Raw genomic sequence first — 25,532 nt, forward strand, 5'->3', positions numbered from 1 at the left:
AAAGCATTATGCAAAGAAGAAGTGAGGCGCGCAGACAGGACACAAGAGTAGAGAAGTGGACAATACGAACGCCGACTATCAACTGAAGGGAGCACTGTGGCGAAAAAAGAAAGAAGACATAAAACTCATCTACGCATGTTCAGGATTGGTAACACCACGTGTCAGTCGGGTACACGCGCCGGTCTGACTGACTGACACGTGGTGTTATCATTCCTGAGCATGCGCAGATGAGTTTTGTGCCTTCTTTCTTTTTTCGCCTCAGTGCTTCCTTCAGTTGATAGTCGGCGTTCGTGTTGTCCACTTCTCTACACTTATGTGCTGTCTGCACGCCTCACTTCTTTTTTGCATAATGAATCCTTACCAACTAGCTCAGCTTTCTGTCGTTCTAGCCAAAGCAACCGCGACGGGTTGAAAGCGAGATGAAAGAACGAATGATATAATGCACATGAGCAAGCATACGCGATCTGTTCACTTGTTGGGTAATAACTGCTGTCTGCAGCAAAAGCAGGCTTAAGTTATATGAATGAAACTAATGTCCGCGCAGTGTACAAACCCCAAACAACCCTCATTTCACTCCCCTCTGCAGCGGGTAGACCCAGAGAAGAGGAGAGAGTGACAAGACATGTTCGAGGGCCCAATACCTTGGCAGGCTTCGTAATAAGGGACAGGCGGGAAGCTCGCATTCAGCTTTATTCTTCGTTTACTGCCCATTTTACGTGGCACGCGTCTTGCTGTCATCTTCATGATTCAACTCTTATAGAACGCGGCCACGTGGAGCAGATGACTCTGCTTGCAATTTCACCGAGAGAAAGGCTTCCTTTTTTCCCGCGCATTTGCGCACGCGCTGTGTTGTGGTCACTCGTGTATACCTGTAGGCAGCACGTGCTATCCGTTGAAGCTAGCCCGACAGCTGCAGTTGCCTAACTCGTCCTCTGTTATCAGTTACACTCTAACTGCGTGAACAGCGCTCGTAAAGCAAGCGACTCTGCTTCCTTTATGACAACGCAAGGTCCCTTGAAAGGCACGCGCGGTATTCTCCCCAAAGCCGCGTCAAAGGTGCCCCGTCGAACTGTGGCAATTAAGAAGCGTGAGAATGACCCGTGCGATTTCCGCTGGGTTACGTTGCGCACTTTTATTAGCACAAATGGACGCTGCTATTAAGGAACGCCGCAGACAGCTTTCCTGTTCGGAGTTCTTTTTTTTTTCTTTTTGTGACGTCGAAGCTCTGCCGTTTTTTTTTGCAGTGTTGCGCGTAGTCTGTTTTCATTTTCGACTTCTCATAGTTCTTGATGTTGGAGACTTGCCCATTAAGGCTTCCATAAAGCTAACTATACGCGTTCGCAAGTGTGTATACTTAACTGCTCGCACCGATAACCAACGGAAGCCGAAGCGTCTTAAACTTATAATAACCCCGCCTGTTGTGGTTAGCGGTATGGTTCGTTATCTTGAATGAATTTAACAGCCGGAAAGACGGCATATCACCAAGCGATCGATTTGACGAAGCCATGACGAGCGTATACTAACCAGCCTCTTATAATACAATGTTTCGTGAGTGAGATTCCCGTATATGGAGTCTAAAGCTTGTTGAACTTATATTAAACGACAGCTTTCTGTCGGCGTCAGCCTTTTTGTTTTGACAAAAATACGCTATTCAGTTTTCCCGTATCCCATCTTCTGCAGCCATAGGAGATTTCAGTTAGATTATTTGAACACAACCGATACGGTGGAACAAGAAATGAAATTGGATTTGATACTTTCTGCTGATCCCAGCATAGTGCAGGATGTAGAAGTGATAGTTAGGGTAAAGTGCAGTGATAATAGGTTAGTGAGGGCTAGGATTGACCTCAATTTGAAGAGAGAAAGGGTAAAATTGGTCACGAAGAAACAGGCAAACCTAGAGGCAGAAATGGTAAAAGCAGACAAATTCAGGCTCGTACTTTCAAACAAATGTGCAGCCTTAGAACATAGAGATGAAGATGACATAGAGACAATGAATGAAACCGTAACTGGGCTGGCTTCAGAGGCAACAATTGAAGTGGGAGGTAAGCACCTAGGCAACCAGTAGGCAAGCTCTCCCAAGTAAAAAAGGACCTAATACAGAAACGACAAAGAATGAAGGTGTCCAACTCAAGAGATAAGATAGAATTCGCGGAACTGTCAAAACTGATCAACAATAATAATATTTGGGGTTTTACGTGCCAAAACCACTTTCTGATTATGAGGCACGCCGTAGTGGAGGACTCCGGAAATTTTGACCACCTGGGGTTCTTTAACGTGCACCTAAATCTAAGCACACGGGTGTTTTCGCATCTCGCCCCCATCGAAATGCGGCCGCCATGGCCGGGATTTGATCCCGCGACCTCGTGCTCAGCAGCCCAACACCATAGCCACTGAGCAACCACGGCGGGTCTGATCAACAAGGAGAAAATAAGTAATACTCAAAACTATAACGTGATAAAGACTGAAGAAGCCGTAAAAAAATGAACGCAGCCTGAAATCAGTGAGAAAGAAACTTGGCATAGGACAAACCAAAATGTATGCACTGTAAGATAAGCAGGGTAGTATCATCAGCAATCTCGAAGATATAGTAAAAGAAGCGGAAGAATTCTATACTTACCTGTGCAGTACCCAGAGGAGTCAGGATACCTCCCCTAGGAACAGTAATAAACAGGATACAGAAACTCCTCCTATAACTAGCGATGAGGTCAGAATGGCCTTGCAAGACACGAAACGAGGAAGAGCGGCAGGAGAAGATGGAATAAAAGTCGACTTAATCAAAGATGAAGCAGGTATAATGCTTGGAAAACTGGTGGCTCTTTATACGAAGTGTCTATCCACTGCAATGGTTCCAGAAAACTGGAAGAATGCAGATATTATACTAAGCCACAAAAAGGGAGACGTTAAAGAATTGAAAAATTACAGGCCCATTAGCTTACTCCCAGTATTAAATAAAATATTTGCCAAAATAATATCCAATAGAATAAGGGCAACACTGGACTTAAGTCAACCAAGGGAAGAGGCTGACTTTAGAAAGGGACACTCTATAATAGCTCACATCCATGTCATTAATCAGGTTATGGAGAAATCCGTGGAGTACAATAAGCTTCTCTATATGGCTTTCATAGATTACGAAAAGGCATTTAATTCAGTAGAGATACCAGCAGTCATAGATGCATTACGTAATCAAGGAGTACAGAACGCTTATGTAGATACCTTGGAAAATATCTATAAAGGATCCTCAGCTACCTTAATTCTACATAAGAAAAGCAGGAAGATACCTATAAAGAAAGGGGTCAGACAGGCAGACAAAATTAATCTCCAATGCTATTCAAGCTATTAAACAGGAAAGGCTTAGGAGTAAGAATTGACGACAAATATCTCAGCAACCTTCGGTTTGCCGCTGACATTCTATCCAGCAAAAGTTCAGACGAGTTACAACAAATGATTGAGGACCTTAACAGATAGAGTATAAGAGTGAGGTTGAAGATTAATACGCAGTGAACAAAGATAATGATGAATAGCCGGGCAAGGGAACAAGAGTTCAAGATCGCCAGTTAGTCTCTAGAGCCTGTGAAGGAGTACGTTTACCTAGGTTAATTAATCACAGGGAAACCTGGTCATGAGAAGAAAATTCATAGGAGAATAAGAACGGGTTGAATCGCATACGGCAGACATTTTCAGCTCCTGATTTGAAACTGACCATTATTATTGAAAAGGGAGGTGTACAATCAGTGCATTTTACCAGTGCTGACATATGGGGCAGAGACTTGGAGACTGACAATGAAGCTTCAGAACAAGTTAAGGACCGCACAAAGAGCGATGGAACGAAGATTGCTTAATTGGCATAACGTTAAGAGACAGAAAGAGAGTGGTTTCGATCACAGAGCAAACGGGTATAGACAATATTCTAATTGACATCAAGAGGAAATGTAATGCGCCGGTTAGATAACTGGTTGTACCATTAGGGTTAAAGAATGGGTACCAAGAGAAGGGAAACGCAGTCGAGGACGGCAGAAGACTAGGTGGGGCGATGGAATTAGGTAATTCGCTGGTGCTAGTTGGAATCGGTTGGCGCAGGACAGGGGTAATTGGAGATGGCCTTCGTCCTGCAGTGGTCACAAAACATGATGATGATGATGATGATGTTGATGTTGATGATGCGGTGTTCAAAGCTAGTGCATTGACACTTCTTACTTCGAACTTTGCATTACAAGCCATAGGATTAAGTAAACGTTGGTGAGGTTATAGCTGGACCGTCAGTAGGTAAAAAAGAATAAGGTCGTCGCAGTTTGCGTTGGTGCTTTTACAAGTCAGCAGGCACCACATAGTCAAGGTTTGTTGTGGCGCGCAAGAGCCTTAACGTCCTGCGTCATTCTTGCGCAATAAAAAAAATGAACAATAGTTTTCAGTCTTCGCATTCGAAACTGGTCATTAAATAAAATTTTTGGTTTTTGCGTGCCAAAACTGCGATCACATTATGAGGCACGCCGTAGTGGGAGACTTCGGGCTAATTTTGACCACGCGGGGTTCTTTAACGTGCACCCAATGCCCACTACACAGGCGTTTTCACATTCCGCCCATTGAAACGCTGCTGCCATCACCGGGATAAGGTTGCGTAACGTCAAAGCCTCTAAGCAAGCACGGCGCGGGTAGCTAGTCATTTATTTAAGAAATATCCTTACAAGTGGGATGAGTAATTGTTGTATAGCTCTTAGTTGGAACAAATTGTATCATTTGGGCTGCAACTCTACGAAACTCCTAGATGCGAAAACTGCGTAATTTAGATGAAGTTTCCGAGCGATTCAAAATATTTCTTTCTCAGCTGCCGCAGTGCGGAAAGAAATGCAGCATCTCCAGTTGAAACCGATGAAGGAAACACACTGGTCGAGCACAGGTTTACAAAAAGTACTTACACATCGAACTTTGTGCTGGTATGATACATGTTATCAACGCAGTCAATCTCAAATGACGTGCTGTGCAAGAACACATGAAGACGGAAAAGATTCTGCGACGACATGGTTTGCGCAAATTTTTTAAAATTCAATTGGTATAGTTGCTTTTCGACGTGGTTTTATAACGACGAGCCACACATTTATGTTTTATTTTTGCGCCTCTTGAGTGTAAGCAAGTGGGTTGTAATAATTGTCACAGGCATTGAAGCTGAATTCGGTAATTTGAACGAAAATGTGTGGCCCTCAACGGCATGTAGTTAGGCAAGAGGTTCTAGCTCATGGCAAGCGGCAAGCCCGATATTCAGTTCAATGGTTTATACCCAGTACTAACCCATTGAAGGAAGCCAGTTAATTTTGTGACCTTGTTGCAAACCTGATATTCACACACTATGGTGAATGTCACAGCTTGAGCTGGTAGACGGATAATACATGAAATTGGCGTAGGGGATTTGCCTTTCTTGTGGCAGCCACTATGCAAACCAACCATTTCATTTTAAAAACAGTTGTAAAGAACTGTTTGTACGGGTCCAACAATGATGAATGTCTTCTACTGAAAGAATCGTGTTTAGCCATGCATGCATAGCAAGGTCCCTTGACCGTGCACTTACGAAATGCGTTAAGTGAAAGGTGTCAAGCGGTTTCTTAGCGTTGTACTTTGCACTATAACATTAAAGGTTATGCAGGGTAAACTAGCAACAACCTGCATGTTACAGTGTTGGCGCAGTACCCACGAGGTCTCGACTTCCGCACTTGTCCTTCACTACCTCGCGCTGCTTTTCTTCTGCGCAGCGCCCCGAACCGCTGGACCAGCGCTCCTCGTTCAACGAGAATCTACAAGTGTACGAGAATTCACGTTGCCTGCAATGGACGAGCTTCCCGTCGGAGCGTATTGTCGGGGACGAGGACTGCCTGTACCTGGACATCTACGTGCCCGCCACGTATTTCGCCACTCCTGTAAGTATACTGAGCTGTGCCCGTGCGCAACTATCAAAACGCACATTAATAAAAAAAATTTATGTAGCAGTCTGAGACGAAAGAAACTGTTCCGTCAACTCTGTGCCCTTTTAAGTGAGGACTTCTTGGGCTCTTTCTCGCACTTTTCTTGAACGGCTGTTTGGCCTAGCAAACTGGGCCGGTGATGGAGGCAGTGCAATCAAAAGTGATGACTTGAGGTGGGTCGATTCTCATACCAGAGCATTAAATGTGTCCTCGCAAAGTTCTTAATGGGGCTATTAACGCTAGCAGATACTGGAGGCATTGAAAACTCACAACACCCACATGCCTCGTAGTATTAATCAACACTGCTAAGAAATAAGTGACCCCAGAAGCGCACCTCCGCATGTTTACCGGGACGCTATCGCTTTATTTGAGAATCATCCGCTGATGGTTTCTGCCTAACCTTTCATTCGAAGCTGTCGTTCTTGATATGTTCCTTCTATCGTTATTAGTTTACCGTTTGTGTTATTGATTCCTTGCCCAAATCCTCCATTTTCGCAAAATCCCTTCCACTGTTTTCTTTTATGAACGACCTTGTCTGTTATTGCCTTCAGCTTGCCTCCCCGTCGCGTTCTTTACGACGTACTTTTCGCTTAGACCTATTGCGTGGCCAAGCAATCTGCCTCAGTCCTCGTCAACGTAATCTGAAATTTTAACGACCTTTATTACCGCGTTTCGCGTGCTTTTGTTTAGATGATACCGTACTAGAACGCAGCTATGCACGCCATATCCTCGTTCTTCATTCCTTCTTGACAAACATGGCACCACGTTACAGTCGTGTTTACTTGCGCGCCAGTTGGTTACACAGGTGCATACTTTACGCTGGCAATATTTTGGAAAAATGCAGCACACTGAATTCATTTTTGCCAGTTTTTGACCGTTGCCTTCCCACACGTCGAAAGCAATGTGTTATGTGCATTCTGAGGCTTCTTTTTACTTCTGACAAAACTTCAAAGCATCAATTGTGTATGCGCGTCTCATTTACTAACACTCATGATTGTATTGCACTTAGAGTTACACTTATAGAAGAACTAAAGAACGAGGATAAAAGAAAAAAAAATGCGTACGTACGCATGTCCACTATTTAGTCTTTTATCTTCGTTCTTTAGTTCTTCCGTCAGGGACATACTAAGCGCAATACAATCATGAATGTCCACCAGCTAACAAAGTCTATTGCTTTACTAACACTGCTTATTCTTGTACATGTTTGAGCATTTCTTAATCGATCTTGCGCCTGTCTTACCATGCGCTCTTTCTCATTTCAACACTTACATTCCTCAGCTTTGAGGCGAGTTGTAGGCGGCTCGATCGTATTGCAGTGTTCTTTGAGAAGTGAAATCCAGTAGCCGGGAACAAATACTTCCAACCGCATCCTCACAAAACCCAAGACCACACTATCACATACTGGCGAACTGCTTGCAAACTGGCTTGAGCGACCGACTTTGCACACGCGCGCTCCGCCTCGTCTACTGCACTTAATTGACATGAACCCCTGTATTTTCTCTTTACCGCTCTTTCACTCCCCGTTACTCCTTCTTAAGTGTAGGGTAGCCAACTGACCATACCTTCCATGCTATTTCGTCATCTTTCTGTGTATCCTGTGGAGATTTATATTTATATAACGTTGCTGCTAGCCACAATGCTTTCTGCTGAACTACTGTGCATGCATGTTACCAAACGATTCCACGCAAAACAGCTACAGGAACGTTCCAATTACGAAAAAAAAACAGGTGCAATGTGCCCATGCAGCTGCCTATGTCAACAATATTGGAACAAGCAACAATATGGTTCAGAGCATGTAGGATTCTCCAATAGGGAGGGCAGTCTTTAAACGCCTTGTGACATTCCGGAAGTATCTATTCCCGTGCTAGCGCGTTGCGTCAGCGATGGGGAGTAACTTAGGACACTGTTGAAAACGCAGCAATGAGAAGAAAGACAAAGTGTAATCAGAAATATTTTTAATTCTGCTCACGTCCCATTTCTATGGTACTGTGTGAGGCCAAGAAGTTTCACTGTTGCGGCATTTGTTATACTTGCCATTGATGTTTTACGACAAATCATGCGTAGAGGTTGTTAAATTTGCCGCCCTAATTTGTGTCCTTCTTCAGGTTGTTAGAAATAGAACATCTGCGACGGTCATGCATAAAATTGTGATTTATTCTTTGATAACTCTTTACGAACAGTTCGTTACTGTTATACCCCCCCCCCCACACACACACACACTTTTTTCTTTCTTTTTTTGTTGTAGTTGAAGTATTCGTTTTTGCTTAAACTTTCTAGAAGCCGATAGATTCTAGAAGAATGTCCTGGATTGGTACTTCTAGACATACGACATTGGCCTGTAGAGACAGCGATTGTACATAGAGACAGCTTTCGTCAATTTACGCTTGAATCGTATGCGTCGTCTTGGCACACCTTCAGGAGTCGCTTTTCCGCGAAGGGGATCCTTCTTTCGTTATCGTTAACGGCTTGAACCCTTTTTGTTATCTGCCTAGGAGATGATACGTTTGGCGTGGCAGCCATTTCGCGCTGTCGATATATCTCCGCTCGTCTATTTACTGAGAATATCGCCTTCGATGGTTTGCTTTTGTTCTGTATTTGCTTTTGATGCCCCCCCCCCCCCCCCTCTTGTGGTCCGAAAGCATTTATGCAAATATCTCTCTGACGGCACACTTATATATATATATATATAGATATATATATACACGAGGGACAAGAGCGGGGCGAGAGCTGTCCGGGCTGCATTGCTGCGCTTATCTTAAGAGGTGGCAGCCCGGATATCACGGCATGGGCAGTTGCGCAGAACAGTGACCGATAGCTTCCGACAAAGGCGTTTCTCGCCGACCTCAGCTTGTCCACGGTATGAAGGCGCCACAACTTGCGGAAAGCTACCGAAACCAAGGGATCAGGGGGGTATTCTGTAAGATTCCGCATTGTGGACTGTCCATTTCGGCCGTTGCTGATTGGATGCAGCTGTATGAGCAAAGAGCCAATAAGCAGCAGCCGAAATTGACAGTTCATTAGGTGGACTCTTACAGAATACACCCCCCCCACCCCCCTACACACACACAATACTGAAAATTTGTGTCGCGGCACGCGACCATGCGATTTGTTCACGAATAGTTGCCCCCATCAAACACGTTTCAAAAAGTAAAATGCCAGCTCGAAAAGTTTGCTTTCGGCGAAAGACTTTCTTTTCTTTAAAGGCGCTGGGTTCCCTTTTCTTTTATTGAAATGAAAGGAAAAGAGCGAGGTTCAGGGCCCATTACGACGGTGACGGCGCCTTCTTTTGATATTGGCGAGGAAGAGAAAGAAAATGACAGTATAGGTGGTGTGCTGCTTCAGGCTTTCTACAGCGCAAGTTCACCGCCTGTCACGACACTGCCCAGAAACGAGTGCTACTAGAGAAAGCTGCCAACCTGCGAACGGATTATACAGATCGTTATAGGTACTCTCTCTAGCGCGATATGTTCGCTAAGCCTTTACTGCACTCGATACACGAGAGGGAAACAAAAAATTTAATTATGGGGTTTTACGTGCCGAAACCACTTTCTGATTATGAGGCACGCCGTAGTGGAGGACTCCGGAAATTTAGACCACCTGGGGTTCTTTAACGTGCACCTAAATCTAAGTACATGGGTGTTTTCGCATTTCGCCCCCATCGAAATGCGGCCGCCGCGGCCAGGATTCGATCCCGCGACCTCGTGCTCAGCAGCCCAACACCATAGTCACTGAGCTACCACGGCGGGTACACATGAGAGGGACCTCCACGCTTATACTCAAGCAACTATGCCGTTGGGGTAAGCTTCAAGAAAAAAGTAAAACGTTACGGGTTGAGAATATCAGCGCAAAGACAGCTAAAGAAAACGAAATCACGATGTAGTCCGAGATATAAAGGAACTTATGATGATGTGAAATGTCCAAGAACGGGATGAGCTGAGTCCCAAAGGGATGAGGCTGCGATGTGGTGCAATATGTATAGGCGCACAGATAAGCGTAACATGCAGGTGAGATAATATGCGTTGACAGATAAAACGGTGAAAACGGGCTGTGCTGTAGAGAGCACACACAGGCGAGGATGACACACATATGAGATAATACGTGCATACAGGTACAGAAAGTGAAAGTGGGCTCTGCTGTACACGACGATATATTCAGCGCTGCGTGCAGTGCCAGAGAGCACATTCATTAGGGGCACAATGCATTATGTAAAATTGAGCAGGTTCGAAAGCTGAGTGAGTTGATTCGGTAACATATTTGTTGCAGCGCGAAAAGACGCAGACGAAGGCGAGAAACGAACGCTGCGACGTTTTTCGGACGAACTGCAGGATGAAGTTATTCGCCTTCATGTATCTGACCGCGGCTTCCTTATATTTTGTTTTCGTGTTTTGCAATTAGCCTATACTTTCTTTATTTTCAATGAAATCTTCACTTGAGAGTCAGAGCTCGTGCTTTGTTTCTTGTTCTTGCCTGCGTATATTTAGGCGCTGCAACAGATATGTAATATGCACCAGTGAAGTGCCTAGTACGTTTTGAGTATGTCTGTCCTCCACCCCCCTCCTCCCCTCCCTGCCTCCTTTTCAAAAAAAGAAAAAGAAACGCTCAAGCACATTAATGCTTTCCGCTGTACTACCTTCGATGACCATGGGACCGTCAGTTTGGCAAGTTAGAAAAAGTCGATTTTGATCAATCTCGTGACGTTGCCGCTCGAGACGCCGTACGGGCTTGGCATGCCCAGAACACTCGGGGAGCAGATGACGAATATCCCCATTGTCGTGGCCACAGTATAGCAAGACAGATACGTCACACGCTTGATGTGTTGCACAGGAAAGATTTGTAGGTGCTTTACCAAGGCCCATTTGCTGCGCTAATGTTTCGGTAGTCCTTGAAATCTAGCTTTAATACAAGGATCACTCAACATGAGGGCCTACTTCATGAAGAATCAATTGCGCTGTATGTGGTTTCTGAGAAACAAGAGACAGTCGTACACTATTCCACTTCAGCACGTTCAACGGCCGCCGCGTGTTCATTGGTGCTAGTGCCGTGTAAAGTGCCGCTTTTGCCAGTGACTTAGCTAATTGCCAATTCCACGGAAGGGCTCTTTTCACTTCTTCGTCATAGTTCTTTGTCACTCTATCAACTACGTGCCGAACTGCATGGACTGTTTGACACTGTAGAGAAACAATATTACTTACTGGACTGTCAGCAACCCACTGATGATCATATAATCAAGGTATCTTGCCAGTTCTACCAAGCAAAGTGACTTATGTTTCTCTGCAATATAAATTTCAGGCCACAAAGCTTGCAGTTGTGGTTTTTCTTCCGGGGCCCGACTTCAAAAGCGGTGGCAAAGACGAAATCAAACCAGGCTACGACTTTGGATCAAGAAACATCTTCGTGGTCGTCAACTACAGACTCGGTGTTTTCGGTAAGCCTGTAAGGTGCCACCACAGCGTTTCCGTGTGCTGAAGGTGGCGTTCATTCTTTGACGTTTTTGCTCCGCTCGTCGCTTTATCCCGTGCTTTGCACTTTCTTTTCCTCATTGAGTAAATGACCCATAGAGGGATCCAGTTTAATGACTGGTGCTGTAGAATTCACAGGCAGGTCAGTTGGTGCTTGTTCATACTGGAAAAGAAAAGCTGAAAGAAACGCAGATGAAGAAAGAAAAAGTGTTTCAACTTGTGTTATTCTATTCCTGACATTTACTTACCCGTGTTGCTTCGCGCTGTAGCATTTTAATGTAACAGCACTCAATAACACGATGTCAAAAGCGACGTTGAGAGGTCACGAAGGAATTGAAGTCCGAAGTAATGCAGGAAAGAAATGGCATATTCGTGCGACGTTTCGTAATGCAGAGGACTTCACTATCTTGTAATTTTGTTTAGTTCAGTTCTTTGGACTCCTTTGGGAGACGGCGATTCAGAACTATCTTTGGCTATCATTGTACTTTATTTGTTTTCTCTCTTATGCCGCAAGCGGAAGTATCAGAAAAAGGAGAACAACGTTTGAAGCATGTGTGGACAAAATTCGCCGAGAGTGAAATATGTGAAAAGTCCTGTAAATAAAGAATGTAGACTGACCACTTTCTCAAACAACATATAACCACATGGTACTCCATGTAAAACCCGTACGAATATATAATAAAAAGACTAGTGCGGGTCATGAAAGAACGTGATAAAAAAAAGTTTATCTAGCTTAAGGCACGAGGAATAACAATTGAGGTCAGACAGTTATGTAACGTGTAGAACAGAAAAATAGTGGTTCAGTAGAACACGAAAATGGTTACAATGCAAAGACCGACGCGTTCTAAAAAAGGCAGGCTACTAGCGAACTGATGAGACTGAGAAATTTTGAGGTTTATGATGAGCGCAAGTGTTGCAAAGCAGGAATAAATTTAAGACTTTGGGAAATGTGTTTGGGAAAGCTCTTTAGGAATTTTTTAGAATATTATAGCATAGTGACGCACATGACAGGTGAAATGGTGCAGCGAGATTGCGGCGATGTGGGAGCCAGATAAGTGCCGTCATAAAGCTTTTTTTATTCACTATCCCCACAATATGGGCGAAAATATAGCTACGCGGTGAAAAAGGAAGTGGAGTTTTTATTTAGGAAACCGACATCTGGAACGGGACCTGCGTGATGATTCTATGCCAATGATATTACTTTTCACGCTTCGTCAGGGTGCGAGAGGCGCTCCGCCCGCGTCACCACTCGGATCAACCATGTCTTGAATGGTAGACGATGAGAAATAAATAGAATCCACCGAACAGAATGTATGCATCATAGCGACCTAGGACGTCTTCAGGCAGACATTCTTAGCTTGCTGCTCTGTTCAGGGAGAAATGAAAAGGGAGGCGAAAGAGTTTTTTTTTAACTATCTGCAGCACTCTGTATGTGCCACTATATTCATCCGCGTTCCAAGCAAGACAAAGGTGCACATGAAGGTGAAGGCTTGAAGTGATCACACAGTGATTAAACAAATAAGATTTACACTCGGTCCAGCTGCACCCCTCGTTCGACCAGTGTTGGTCAATCCTTCAGCGTTGAGCGCAGGAAACCCGCGGGTGAGTGCCTGAGCAGATCAGACAGTAAGCCCTTCTTATTCGTCATTTCTAGGTTTCCTGAGCACAGAAGACGAGAACGGGAAGGGAAACATGGGACTCTGGGATCAGCAAATGGCGTTGCGGTTTGTCAAGTCCAACATCGCTGCCTTCGGAGGGATCCCGGAGAAGGTGACACTCATGGGCTTTGGCGCCGGAGCAATGTCCGTGTCGTTCCACATTCTCAATGCTGCGTCGTCGGGTAAGTGAGCCCTAGTGTGATGCGCTGAACAAACAAACAAACAAACAAACAAACAAACAAACAAACAAACAAACAAACAAACAAACAAACAAACAAACAAACAGGCAGACAGACAGACAGACAGACAGAAAAACCTTATTGACACGTGCACTTATCTTTATCGGGCAACCACGTTTCGCCGCCTAACAAATGTAATCGCACAGCTTGGGACACGCCTGCATGTATCCGAAGTTTCTGGAAAGTTATCGATGCTTTTATCCGCTGTCTGTTGTCGCCGAACCTTGTGTTATCTGATTTCATCACCTGACGTGAATGGCGTAGAACTTTGTGGAAGGCACGCGGGTCTGGAACAGACGATTAGTCTGGAACATTCGACGACTGCTGTATAAAAGCCGACGCGCTTGACCCGCTGATCAGATTTCCGACGATCGCCGACCGTGTTCGCCGCTATCGTTACGCTATAAGTCTAGCCTGTTTTGGTGGGCACAGGTTCGCCCAATAAAAGCTAGTTTGTATTCCACCGTATTGCTGCTTTCTTCACCATCACTACCACGTGACATTATATAGGATGGCGCATGAGAGAGTGCCCGAGTCAGTGAGCTAGGGTGGTTGGTCGATTGGTCGTTTGAATGCATCAGCGATGCATAGTTTAATTATTTTATGGAATTTTACGGTCCCGCCTTCTGCCAGCACATTAATCATTGTCAAAACCATACATTTCTAGAGGGAAACATCAGCGAAATTTGCATGGCAGATATAGTAGTGGATGGCTCTCATTGAGGCAAGCATCGTGTTTTCGCGTCAAAACTACTCGTGGGGAACAATGATCACGTTCAGAGGTTCTTTAATGCAGCCAAATATTCCAAGAATGAAAATGACCTGCGATAAATCAAGAAGGCTTGAAGCCGTCCCATATGAGCGCATATACAGGGACAATCATGGATTGGGTTTTAGTTGGTAGTAATCAAAGAACACAATTTTGACTAGCTGTGTGCAAGATGCATGCCAACCTGCCGATGTGCTATTTTTCTATATCCGCACTGTAGATGACGACGATGGTGACGACGATCACGATCACGATGGCCTCAAAGACTGGCACAAACCGACTAAGTGGGATTGGCCTAGAACAGGCTGGTACACCCCTCTAGGGAAATGTCACATGTGCTTTGTTTGCACTTCGTTTTCATTTCTACAATGACCGAGAGTGAAGAATGTTCCGTGTGGAAATTGAAATGTCAACCCTTGTGACAACAGAACTTCGGTCGGCGTTCTGTTTGTTTCTGCTTCTGAGATGCCACAGTTTTTTGGACAAATGTGCAACGCTCAGGAGCCCTCTTGCGAACAGTGCATAATTGTATGTTTCCCATGGGGACCACGGAGGGAAGGACGTAGTTTGGGAAGTTTGGTGGCACTACCCTCTCCTTGCACTCACCCCCTCCCCACCCTCCCCACCGGGCAATGTGTTGCCTATGCGTTTTACGTGATTTCTGCGTTATATCCAGAACTAAGACGCCATAAATTACGAAAGAAAATGTTCTCTGTAGCCTACTTCCTTCGCGGGATTTTTGTCCTGGCCGGCAGTGCTAAAATTTCCCGCTTTTTCTTTCTTTCGTAGCTCTGTTTTCTCGGGCCATAATGTCGGGTGGCTCGGCCGCCAGCCCGGAAGCGACGATCACCAACGCGTGGAGGAACACCCGTCAATTGGGACGCGCCGTGGGCTGCGGCCAGGAGGACGGCGCATCGCTCATCGCCTGTCTCAGGGCCATCGACGCCGTCAAGCTCGTCGACAAGGCGCATCACGAACAGGTGCGGACGACCATTATGCGCCCAACGCTCTGTTGTGTGTGTAGCTGTGCCTGCAATGGGGAACAATGGGGAAGTCACGCACACTAAAAAAAAAATTATGGGGTTTTACGTGCAAAAACCACTTTTTGATTATGAGGCACGCCGTAGTGGGGGACTACGGAAATTTCAACCACGTGGGGTTCTTTAACGTGCACCTAAATCTAAGTAGTACACGGGTGTTTACGCATTTCGCCCCGATCGAAATGCGGCCGCCGCGACTTCGTGCATAGCAGCCCAACACCACACGTACTAAGCAACCACGGCGGGTCAAAGTCACACGCTAAACCATGCCCAGACACGCATGTCATTTCTTTAGAATGTAAAAAAAGCGACGCGAAAGGACGGAAGTAAGGAAAAGTGAGCAAAGAGAAACGTTCGAAATGACCGACATGGGAGCCAAGAGGCAGGCCTGAGAGGCAAGCCTGAAATGTTTTGACCATCGAATTCTTACACGGAACAGCACATATTATGGCCATGCTGCGATCCAGCTCCTACAATGTACGATCTACAAACAACTACACTGTTGCCGTAAAAAAGAAAAATAAGAAAAAAACAGGATATAACAAAAATTTTAGTGGTAATTTAGTGGTGAAGGCGAGCGAAATGTATTAGCATTACGTCGCAAATCTTTGAGGTCCCGGATACATGATTTAAACTGCCGTCGCCACAATGCAAAGTGTTGTTTAGTAGTTCACTCGGCGCACGTCCATCTTCTTCGTGGTTTGAAGCAAACCACAATCACGAGAGCGGTTTCCCACACAATTCACACGCATGCGCTTTTTCTCCTTTTCACTCTCCTAACGCGACCGCATTAAAATTGGTCCGGCTGTTTTGCCCTAAACATCGTTTAAATGCTTGTGTATCGACAACTGCCGTCCCTCTCATAAATTTTGGTGCATATTCTGCACTTGTGGAATAAATTCGCCAATTAAAAAAGTATATTAGTCTTCAGCATGGACGTAGTGCATTTAGGGAATGACTTTTTCAACATGCTTGATCTTCTATACCTTTTCTTTCTACTTGTTCCATTTCCTTGCAATTGACGTGAATTCGTGTAGCCGATGGAATGGGAGCACAATAAATGCTGGTGATGGTGGGTAACAGTTACGAAGATGGATAGCACAGGTCCTTCTCATCCATGTTCCAATTGTTTTCATGAAAATTGCTGGAACTTGAAGTTCGTTCATCATGACCGTCCTGCCTCCTCCTTTTTGCTCTCTCCAGATAAGATTTTGGCCTATCGTGGACGCGAACGTCACTAAGAATGCGTTCCTGCCAAACTACCCCCGGATGATGTTCTGCCAAGGTCGGTTCACGCCGAAGCCAACGATATACGGATACACGAAGAACGCCGGATCGCTTCGCTACTTTGGTGAGAGCAACATATGTTTTGTTTAGTTTTTCTCATTTGATGAAATCATGATTGTGACTTATTTCACCCTTGGGATAGGCTTAATTTCGGCCTCCGAATTTTCACGGGGTCTGGGCATACTGAACCTGGCCAGTGTAATGTGTAATCAAGCGTTTTGAATGCACGTATTTGTTTACTATCTGTGCACACATGGCATCGCATTTTACCTTTCAGAGAGGATAAACCGAGTGGAGAATCCAAAAAGCGTCGACCACATAGTGCAAACTTACCTGAACGAATTCTTCGACGATGAGGACTCACGTGTTGGCGTCACGGCAGCCGTGAGGTTCCAGTATTACAGGCCACGCAGCAATCTTTCCAACGCCACGCGGAACGCGATCAGTACCATCAACGTACGTAGTTTCGTCCCGCTTTCTTTCTTCTCAGTGCTTTCTACAAAAGCATTTGATTCAGGCTCAGCACGTATTGACCGGCAGACACCGTAACGTCCTGGAATTCAAAAGATTTCACTGTACGAAACATCTCGGAAAGTATTCTCTTCGTTGCTATTCTGACAGGATGCCGGGTAATCATAGCATTTCACCAGGAGACAATCGCCGCATTTGCAATACTGTGCCTCAGTTAGTGCACAGCATTGCATTAACTTTAACTCGTTGTCAACTCTGATGTCGCCTATTCATATATACGTAAAACTCAGATATGCTTTTTCTTGAGATACAACCTAACCAGATTTCAATGAAATGTGTTGCATTCGCTAAAAATTTAATTCGAGTGACCTTTGGAAGCGGAATTCTAATTTAGGACTTATATGTTTTTGTAGAAATTGCTGAACATTCATGTTTGAAAAAAGGAAATAGAGACAAAGAGTTTACACATCCGTAACTCTGCACCAGGAAGAGATATCGTAGTTCTGTAGAGTGCATCCGTTATAACATCCAGAACAGACAAATTTGATGCATTAATATATTTCTTACGAGAATTTGCTAGTATGTTTACAAGGGTATTGCAAAACTCCTACGCACACATTAGTTGTGTACTTATGAGCCATGCAAAATACATCAATTTTGTCCGCTTTAGATGTACTATTAGATGCGATGTATATAAGGGAGATATCATATTTCAATACTAAGTTCCACAGTTCAAAATTTGTTAGTCTCGTTTTGAAAAACGCTTCCAATTTTCGACAACCTTTATAAAAAAGTTGAGAGCCTAAATAAAAATTCCGCTTGCAATAGTCACCAAATTTTAACTTCTTTGAAATGCAGCCTACTTCATCAAATTTAGTGCAGTAGCTGCCGAGAAAAAAGATTTCTCCTTTCCCATGTACTTGTATAGGCGTCTTTGAGCTAAAACTCCATCTTAAGTTCAACTAGTATTTGTCTATTCGTGCTTGCAGCTCAAAGAAGACTAGAAAAAAATGATATACACAACAACATACGCGCAAATCTCTTCCTATGAATTTCTTATGACCGAAACAGCCTTTCTTGTGCCACAAACATGGACGCAACGTATCGTAATATGTGACGCAACATTTTTGTTGAAAAAAGAGAATGTGCCTTAGACCAGAAATCGTCCACTTTGTCCACTTTGTCCACTTTGTTCCACTTTGTTCCACTCTTAATCCCCTATTGTACTTTCAATCCACAAATTGTATCCACTTTGCTTGTGGTGGTGGTGGTGGTGATGGTGATGTTGAAGCAGGCGATTATGTGCTGACAAAAGCCACAGTAATGTGTTATAAAATAATCTGATCAGACGATGTACCGGTGTTATTGGGAAGCTGGCTATAATGGACATTGTTTACCATTATTCTCTCACTCTGTTCATGTAGGTTATAGATTTAGAGACATTTGTCCGGCTTGATTACCTTTGGCCCCTGCCCCTGCAGTGAGCTTTGTATATTGCTTACTGCAAATAAAACACTTACTACTACTACTACTATACTGCTACTCTTACTACTACTACTGCTACTAATACTACTACTACGACTACTACTACCTGCTTGTTAATTACTGGTCCTTTCACCAACCGGAATCGGATTAACTTTTCTTTTTACAATTTATTTTCTGTCAAACAGATGCTCACGGACTTTCTTGTTGGTGCTCCCATCGAAATGGCTCTGTCGGGTCACCTGCGGCTTCTACAGAGTACCTCGTATACGTCTCCAAACCCTGCTTTCTTGTACATATTCGGAATACCTAATGCTCCAAGGACTTTCGCTAACCTCCAGATGGGCTCCAGAGAGCTTTACGGTGAGGCACAACCTACCTTCTTTCTCACTCCTCCTTTTTCTTACGCTTGCATATGCCATATGGTCAAGCACGTTGACAGTGGTCTAGAAAGCTAGAGGACAAGAGCGGCGTTTTATTTAACATATCTATTTGATTATAGGTTGACATTTCTTTAGATACTTTACCCGACTAGGGCGTTCCAGCAATCATCACCGAAACGCCATACATTACCAGGAGCACCAGCCCCAATCAGCACCACGAAAATAACCCCCGTTGGGGGCTGAGTGGCTGTGGTGTTGTGCTGCTTAGCACGAGGTCGAGGGTTTAAATCCCGGTTGCTGCGGCAGGATTTCGATGGAGGCGAATTGCAAAAACGCTCGCTGTGCTTACATGTAGGGGCAGGTTAAAGGACCCCAGGCTGCTGGAATTAATCTGAAGCCGCCCCAAACGTGTTCCTCATGGCCGCAGTGTTGCGTTTGAACCGTAAACACACTCGACGAATGAATCATTCAAACTACGGTAACGTCGAAGTCCTCTCGAGCGTTTTACATCGCTTCACCTTCTCCGGGAAAAGCTAGAACGCGCTGCGATGCAAAGGGGGAGTGTCAGGAGGGCGGGGATTCCAGGATGGAATTGACGCGGCTTGTGGCTCGGCGCCTACCTACAACTGCAACATCAGTTAAGCACCCTTAATTCACCCTGATAATACATTTAGGCACACTTCTATTTCATTTGCGCACGTTACCGTGAAGTTGTTGCTGTGTGTACGTCGTGTGCGCGTCGTGGTAGATAAATGATTCCGGCCCTGACAACTTTCCGTCTGCATGTGGGCGCGTATTCATGAAGGCTGCTGAAAAAGTCCTACATTACCGCAGTTAGCTAATGCAAGAAGAGGGTATGCTTTCTGACGCAAGATTCAGCAAGGAAGCTTAATTACAGACGACTGTTAGGTATGCAGACCACAGTATGAAGAGTTTAGCGCCGGTCCTGCGTTCATTATTTCATCGCACTCAAAGTTACAATACTGTTTGCTTCACAAGTGTGGCCTAACTATTCCGGCGGCGTAAATTATTCAGCTCATCTGCAGTATTGGTGGATGACAAGATTCTTACCAGGCTCACATATGTGATTAACGCTGGTGACATCTCGATTTCCACACCCAGGGGCGACATACATGGACGACATGCTCTACACAGTCAACACTGAAGGGTTGGCGCTGACGACGGATACCGTGCGGGACCCTCTCATTGTTGGCTACATGACTACTTTCTTCATGGCTTTCATCAACGGACAGTGAGTTCAGTCGTGTCTTTGGCGCATGCAGGGTCGAGTGGTTTGAACGTGACGTGCCACCGTATTAACCCGAGTTAGGCGATGATCCGTCTTGAAAATACGCGGCACTGGAAAGGATGGGAAAATAATTACGGCGTTTAGGAACAGAGCAAGGCTTCTTGTTTTTCTTTCTTTCCTTGTTCCTTACTCTATTTTCTATTATTAGGTGATAAATATATTTTTAACACCATTGTTTCGCGGTTGCATGAATAGCCTCGCTAAAATATTACCGAACTAGGGTTATTCATAATTGTGAGGCTTGTTTGGTTGGAAATACTTTTTCAAGGAATGCTTCGAAAGAAATGACAAACACAGTCTGTACATACAGTCGGCTCTAGCAATATATTTCGACAAAAGACAATGTAAAGTTGCAATAAAAGCATTTTAATTCGTATTAACTAGGCGCACCCTGGTCATTGGGATGTTCATCCAACTTTTCTCGTGACAAATCCTTAACATTCACTCTGCCAACAAGCTTTGTTTTAACATGTTGTAATACATAATTACAAACACGTGCGGCATTTATTAGCCCATAATGAAATCTTTGTTAAATCGAGACCTGGCAACATAACACACTCTAACTGAGAAAACCTTGTTTAAAAAATTTATGAAGCTACATTTTCTGGCCGCTCATTTTGTCAAATGTTGCCCTTTCGCTCAGTTATCCTGGGTCAGAAATTGAATCAGATTTCGTGGTTTAGCCTTAATGATTTTGACAGGCGTGTTGTTTGCAACGCTCAACGTGCAGCGTGCGCAATCGCAATGTCCCATTATGAAATACTCTTTGTTTACCGACTGACCTGCTTCAGGTTTAGGATGCTATCCTGGTGTTAGTTATCCCGGTGAAGCAGAGAACTAATTACATCCTAAAAACATGTTTCACGGCTCTCACTTTACGCCTACTGTATAATCACCGTCAGCACCATAGTGCTAATCAGTAAACTCACTAGGTTTACGGCAATGCAAACCTTCATACTTCAGAACGCTCGTGTACCGTGCATCAGGTACCCATTAAAGAACACCAGATAGTCAAAATTTATCCGGAGCTCCCCAACAATGGCGTGCCTCAAAATCGGATCATGGTTTTCGCGCGTCAAACCCCAAAATTTATTTAAATTACTGAGCAGCGCCATCGTGGTACACCCTGCCGCGGCATTTACGCGCTCTGCTCTCAATGCCGGCTCGATTTGCGCTTCGTTAACGAACAATGCCCGCCACGCAGGGCCCCCGGTGGAATTCTGCAGCCCATCAACCCTGCTTTGCGCCAGTACACCAACATGTCGCTGACGTACCCTGGAGGCCTGTCCGACAGCGTGCCGTACCGTCCTCAGGAGATGGACTTCTGGAACTACTTCGTGCCCGACCTGCACCTGGAGCTGAACCGCACCAGTTGGGCATCGTACCACAACGCGCGCGAGGCGACCCACTTCAAGGCGGCCACCTGGGGAACCACCACGCTCGTCGTGCTGCTGGTGCTCATCATCGTCGGGCTGCTGGCAGCTTTCTTCGTCTACCGGAGACAGAAGCAGAGGTCGAGGAAGCTCAACTCTCGAGAGGGCGTCGAGTTTCGACCTGTGACGCAGGACGTGAAATTGTAGGGCCGCGGTTACCACTGTTCTCCGGCCGACGTACGTGGCTGCCCGACGAAATACTAAAGAGAAACATGCGTGCAATGAAATACTGTGGGGCAGGAGCGAAATTCCAACGAAATGGCCAGAGTGCCTCGACTAAGGCAATGCGTCGGCACCCAACTACCCTCACAGCTACTTTACCACCCTCATCTTTCATACTTTCTTTTCATACGAAGAAGTGAGCTCGTTTTCGCAAAGCCGTCGCCTTGGCTATTCACAGTCGATGCATTTAGCGACTTACGCTGTTTTCATAGTCGTGCTTAGCACACTTCACTGCCGTTCAGAGGCGGCACTCAGGCGCCCAGACCATAAGCGTAACGCCTGTGGGGCGCCGGTTTGAGATTGCTGGAACATTACCATTTTTTTAAATAGTATCTGTCTCGCACGCCAGCTTCGTCGAAAGTGTGACGGCTAACAGTTAATGCCACGATCGCCCTACTTCCAATCGGTCAAATGTCATGCAATTTTGCTGCGTGACTTTTTTCCCGCCTGAGTGGCGTAACGTGACGCCATCGCGCAGAAGGGCTGTGTTAGCGTCACACCTCGTCGGCCTGCACCTGACCCAGTCTTTTATGTAGACGTTGTCCGACGACCATGTTATAAATTTACGTCTTCCCATATCATCCTGTGCCCGCACAACAGACTGTTCCGCAGACAGTAGTTCCGTAGATCGGCCGACTTCGAAGAGCATCCGTACGACGGCCCTGGCGAGCAGACAGCGGAGCTGGACACATATTTTTATTACCTACCCCACACTCTTCGCGAATGCTAGCGGTAGACTGGTTTGAGAGTAGCGTCTACATGGATGTCGCTAAGAAAGGGCTGTTGACAGCGATGTATGTTGTTTTGTCCAAATTGGATGATGATGAGTATTCGTCTCCTCAAAAATGGTCTTTCTGGCAACGCAACAGCACCTGTTGCCAGACTTACAAGGAATTCTAGGACAAATTAGCGGAGTTTGACTGCTGATATCCGCATGTCAGGCATGCCTCAGCATTTTCCGTCCGCGTACGTCGTGGACTAGATGCTGCCAACAGCAATCAGTGACGTGTAGTCAAATGGTACTCCATCCGGCACGGAAATCAAGACTTCTCCCGTCGTGTGGATGGGATACTAATCCTCGTTGCAAAAGTTGTTACACTTTCGATGTGTTGAAAGAAGCTGGTAACGTCATCTACCTGGCTGTATTTCTGTGTCATACTTTCTTTCTTTGAATAATGATTGAATCAATCGAAACAATATCTAGTCATCCTCGATGTCATCATTCGTCGGTAGGTTGTGTTGATGCTTTGTGGCGAAATATATGATTACCGCTTGTTTACGATTGTCCCTAATGAAGCCTTTCTGTAGAGGTCGTGTTAGAGCTAGCAGTTTTTATTGCAAACGTCGAAGCGTTAGTGAGGAGTGATAAGAGTTTGTTGTTTAACGAGTGCCTTTGGCTGAATTACCGGCTCTCATAGCTAGTTATCATATTTTTGCATTCGAACTTTTGTTCAAATCCACCTGTGTGCCAGCTCTGAGAGCCAGCATAAATTTTCGCCGATTCATTACAATGTTGTTGGAACTATAGGCTGCCGTCCGTGTTTTTACGTCGATCATGTGTGTCCTCTTTTGAAAAATATGTTTTGCTGTCATCAAGCACATTTCGTTTATGTATTATAAGTGTTCTTGGTAGTGCTAATCTTCATGCTATTTTCCCCACGTTCAAGGTTTCGCTGAACATAGTATTTATATCATTTTACTTGTATATGACATACAGCCGTGTCACTTATAGCACTCACAAATTTAATGACATGGAATTCGCACTTGCGCACAAGAGGGAGCTTCAGCGCAGAAGCTTCTTCCTGTATAAGTGTTAAAATTAAATTATGGGGTTTTACGTGCCAAAACCACTTTCTGATTATGAGGCACGCCGTAGTGGAGGACTCCGGAAATTTCGACCACCTGGGGTTCTTTAACGTGCACCTAAATCTAAGCACACGGGTGTTTTCGCATTTCGCCCCCATCGAAATGCGGCCGCCGTGGCCGGGATTCGTCCTGTATAAGTGTAAATGAAGAAAGCAAGCCACATTTTAATGTTTGTTACACATGAAAGAGAAAATCAGAATCGACTGACTGCTGGGAGCAAATGCTTAATTTTAGGTTTCCAACTTGCAAAAGTTTATGGTGGTGAAAGAAAAAACTCTAAAAAGATGCCCTGTAAACTTTTAATTCTATTGATTCGGGAGGAATCAAAAACTACATTAGTGAACAGTATCAGTTAGGATTTCAAAAGTGGATAATATATACCTTTGATCGCACTGAAACGTGTCAATAATTTTTGGCACGAATTTCCCGAAGCCCATGTAAGCATGATATCGATTTCATGTAAGCTGTTTACTAATATATTTTATTTACTTGGTTCAGTCAATAGGCGCAGCTTGTAGAAATGTGATAGTATCTATATACCTATCGCACTTAGCGAAGTGCTATAGTTGTAAACTTGCTTCTGAAATTCTAATTTATCAATTTTTGTCAAGCTTCTTGCGAAATGTCGATGCCTTCAATCAAATCAATGCTTCCGACAGTCGGTTAGTTTAGCTTTATCTCCAAAATAATTGAAAACATCTGCTCAGCGGCTGCACAAGATAGAATTTCTGAATTTGAAATGAAGACGTCGAATGTGATTTCGACCCCTAGCTGTTGCTTTCTCTTGAATCCAACGATGTGCTTCTTCTGAACTTTCAGGATCGACAGTCGAATGTTATTGTCGTCGATTTATTCAATAAAAGGCCTCTCACAGGGTTGGGAAATTGTGGCACATACACGTGAGGCGTAGATCACGCGATGCAGATTGTGTGTGCACATTTATTACAGCAACGCATGCCACCGAAAGCAACTGCAAATTCAACCAAAGAGAACACATCTTCTCGAGTCGGCTACTTGGCCTTCCTACGAAGTGACGTCGTACGTGTGGCCTTTCGGGCCACATCTACGGCGTCTCCACTGCACAAATAACCAGCGGCAGCAGCACGAACTCGGGGATTCCTGCTAATGCTCCACGTGAAAAAAGAAAAAAAGAAAACACAAGGGAGAGAAAACAAAGAAAGCGGAGGCCATGGAGTTTACGTGAAACAGAGGTCGCCGCGTAAAAAAAAGGAAAAAAAAGAAGCTGAGGTGTACTTTTGGCTGCGATGCGGGAAAAGGCAGCTATAGGAAAACAGCTTCGCTTGCGGTTTCTCGGGCAACGCAATGGGAGAGAGTATCGTGGAGAGGGTAATTCGCGTTCTCGCCTCATTGCTTTACTACATTTAGTTTGCTTTCATCTCGCCTACTAATGAATCATTTTCCAAAATCTTTTGCAGCATGACGCTCTCTATAGGGTGGTACAACTTCTAACGTACAATCGAAATTTCCGGTGGCGCCTGGTGAGGGGCTTTTGAAAGAATGGAAGCTGAAAGCTTCATGGTTTGTTTTAGAATTTTTGCCCGTTGTCTTAGACAGACCCAGAATACCTACTGTGATTACATTCTCTACAGTCTATGGCATATAGTTTCGGCCAGGTCCAGCGTTTCTATGACCTAATACGAGTATTCCCAAACGACAGCCATTATTTTTGTGTGTGCGCGCGTTCATGATCGTAACGTCGTCCCAGAGCAATGCTTAATTAATTCTGCTCCGGTTCCCAATTGGCGGATGCTAATCTAAATTTAAATCCCTGCCAGCTTTGCTCTATTATGGCGTGTCTGCTCTTTTCTACTGAAAGTGAAGAGGGGATTGGCGGCTGGACCGCTCGCATCGTCTTCATAATAACCTGTAATCCTTGTGTAAGGTATTGCTTTCTTTTTCCTGCAGCGAATAATAAAGCGGTGTCAGATATAACAAATGACGT

At 44.8% G+C, this 25,532-nt stretch overlaps 1 protein-coding gene across 1 annotated transcript in view; it reads left to right on the forward strand.

Moving 5' to 3' along the window:
• LOC135903564 (venom carboxylesterase-6-like) overlaps positions 1–25,526 on the forward strand; it is a 34,661-nt gene extending 9,135 nt beyond the window's left edge. The window contains exons 2-10 of the mRNA XM_065433880.2: positions 5,742–5,906; positions 11,241–11,376; positions 13,065–13,250; positions 14,866–15,056; positions 16,320–16,467; positions 16,681–16,859; positions 18,545–18,719; positions 19,862–19,991; positions 21,253–25,526. Coding sequence (XP_065289952.1) covers positions 5,742–5,906; positions 11,241–11,376; positions 13,065–13,250; positions 14,866–15,056; positions 16,320–16,467; positions 16,681–16,859; positions 18,545–18,719; positions 19,862–19,991; positions 21,253–21,628 — 1,686 coding nt within the window. The 3' untranslated portion in view covers positions 21,629–25,526. The remainder of the gene's footprint in view (positions 1–5,741; positions 5,907–11,240; positions 11,377–13,064; positions 13,251–14,865; positions 15,057–16,319; positions 16,468–16,680; positions 16,860–18,544; positions 18,720–19,861; positions 19,992–21,252) is intronic.
• Positions 25,527–25,532: the final 6 nt, after the last annotated feature.

Source organism: Dermacentor albipictus, chromosome 1, assembly GCF_038994185.2.
Source record: "Dermacentor albipictus isolate Rhodes 1998 colony chromosome 1, USDA_Dalb.pri_finalv2, whole genome shotgun sequence".
Classification (NCBI taxonomy): Eukaryota; Metazoa; Arthropoda; class Arachnida; order Ixodida; family Ixodidae; genus Dermacentor; species Dermacentor albipictus.